At 48.6% G+C, this 1,585-nt stretch overlaps 1 protein-coding gene across 1 annotated transcript in view; it reads right to left on the bottom strand.

The window, feature by feature from the left end:
* The window catches only part of ATP6V0D1 (ATPase, H+ transporting, lysosomal 38kDa, V0 subunit d1), a gene marked incomplete at its 5' end in the record, with an annotated part of 24,335 nt that overhangs the window by 6,419 nt on the left and 16,331 nt on the right, over positions 1 to 1,585 (bottom strand). Inside the window, one exon of the mRNA XM_010287702.1 lies at positions 28 to 107. Coding sequence (XP_010286004.1) covers positions 28 to 107 — 80 coding nt within the window. The remainder of the gene's footprint in view (positions 1 to 27; positions 108 to 1,585) is intronic.

Raw genomic sequence — 1,585 nt, 5'->3', positions numbered from 1 at the left:
TCTTTCCCTTCCCAGAGAGTGATTTACCTTATACAGCGTGTTTCGAATGATTTCAATGTTCATTTCATCCAGGTCCTGTTCAGATATGCAGTCTTGGAAGAAAGCAGCTGAAACAGAGCCACAGACAGAGTTAGCATTGCTCTAGCCAGACCCGTACCCAGCACTTTCCTCAACAATACCAGGCTGCAGCATGCCCTATGTTGAGCTTGTCCCTCCTAGGCCTGGCCTTTATCTTCAGCAGCCACCAAATTGCCATGACTCAAAACCTCAGGCTCCACCACAGTTCCCCAGGCCACAATCATTTTTTGGGGCTCTCACATGAAAAGCTTTCTTCACCCTTTACTCCTACAGTTTGGTTAACAGCCTACTCTCAGCAGAAATTCTCTGCTCTAGCCCCCAGCACCAGTCCCAGAGCAGCCTGTATTTAAAAATAAGCAAAATCCAAACTGCTCCCAGGTGCAGGCACTCAGAGGTGACAAGACAGCTTCCGAATTGCCGGCTACAGCATGGCAGCATCTGCAAGACAGCAGCTAGCGAGTCCCGAGGAAGTTGGTGCTTCTCCCTCCTCCTCCAATATCTCAGTTGGATTAAGGAGGCACGGGGATGCCACAGCTCCCACAGCCCCTGATGCCACGGTTGGAGTCAGGAGCTGTTTCCCCTGGTCAGGTCTACCAGTCCCATTTTCCGCTTCTTCCAAAGACTTTTATTTCTTCAGCTGGAGATAAGCAACAGGAGACAAGATGAACTAGTGGTTTTTTTGGTAGGATGCTCAGCCCTACATATTTTGCCAGAGTATCTCTGGGATGGAATTTGAGAAGTTGTTGCCACCTAAAGAACACAGATTTCAGACCTAACACGGGGTACTGCAAGCTGCAGATAAAGATGAGTCTCATACATCTAGCATAACATAAGGCTGTTGTACCACTCGCTTGTTAGCAAGAGCACAATAAATTGACAGGACTTTTATGACTTCTTCAACTCTCACTCAGCAACCAACTTTGCTGAGTTTGCTACACAGAGAAATATGATCTTTCTCAGCTTAGGCAGTCCAGCTGCGGCTAAAAGATACTGCACTCATGCTGAAAACTGACCAGTGCTCTGCTTTCTGTGACAAACCAGGTACAACGCAGGCTCACACCTTTGGCGTGACACCACTTTTATAGCCCCAGCTCGCTGGCACGGTCAGCAGCCGCACCGTGGGTCTACAGAGTCCTGAACAGGGCTTGACCCCCTCAGAGGCTTCTTTGCAACAACATCAGAGACCAGTGCCACGTAGCTGGAGAAGCACTGCTCCTTACGGTTGGCAAAAATGAAAACAGAGTGTGCCAGGACTGGTTTTCACTGCAGGACTCGCTGGCTAGCCTAGATAGCTAAGCAGTGGCTACTTCAGAGTAGCAGAGAAATGAGAACACAGCTATTTCAGTTCTTGGCCCTCCGATATCCCAAATTAGGCTAACAGCAAGTCTTATTTTGCCCTGCTAACCTATGAAAGCCATTTGGGGTTAGGCATTCCTACCAAGCCACGTAGCTACTCAAGTACTTTTAGGAGATAGAGCTGCTGTTTCTTCGCGTGTGGTCACTGGAA

Source organism: Phaethon lepturus, unplaced genomic scaffold (genome assembly GCF_000687285.1).
Source record: "Phaethon lepturus isolate BGI_N335 unplaced genomic scaffold, ASM68728v1 scaffold16035, whole genome shotgun sequence".
Lineage (NCBI taxonomy): Eukaryota > Metazoa > Chordata > Aves > Phaethontiformes > Phaethontidae > Phaethon > Phaethon lepturus.
The sequence above is the reverse complement of the archived record's forward strand: the minus strand, read 5'-3'. Positions and strand labels throughout refer to the sequence as shown.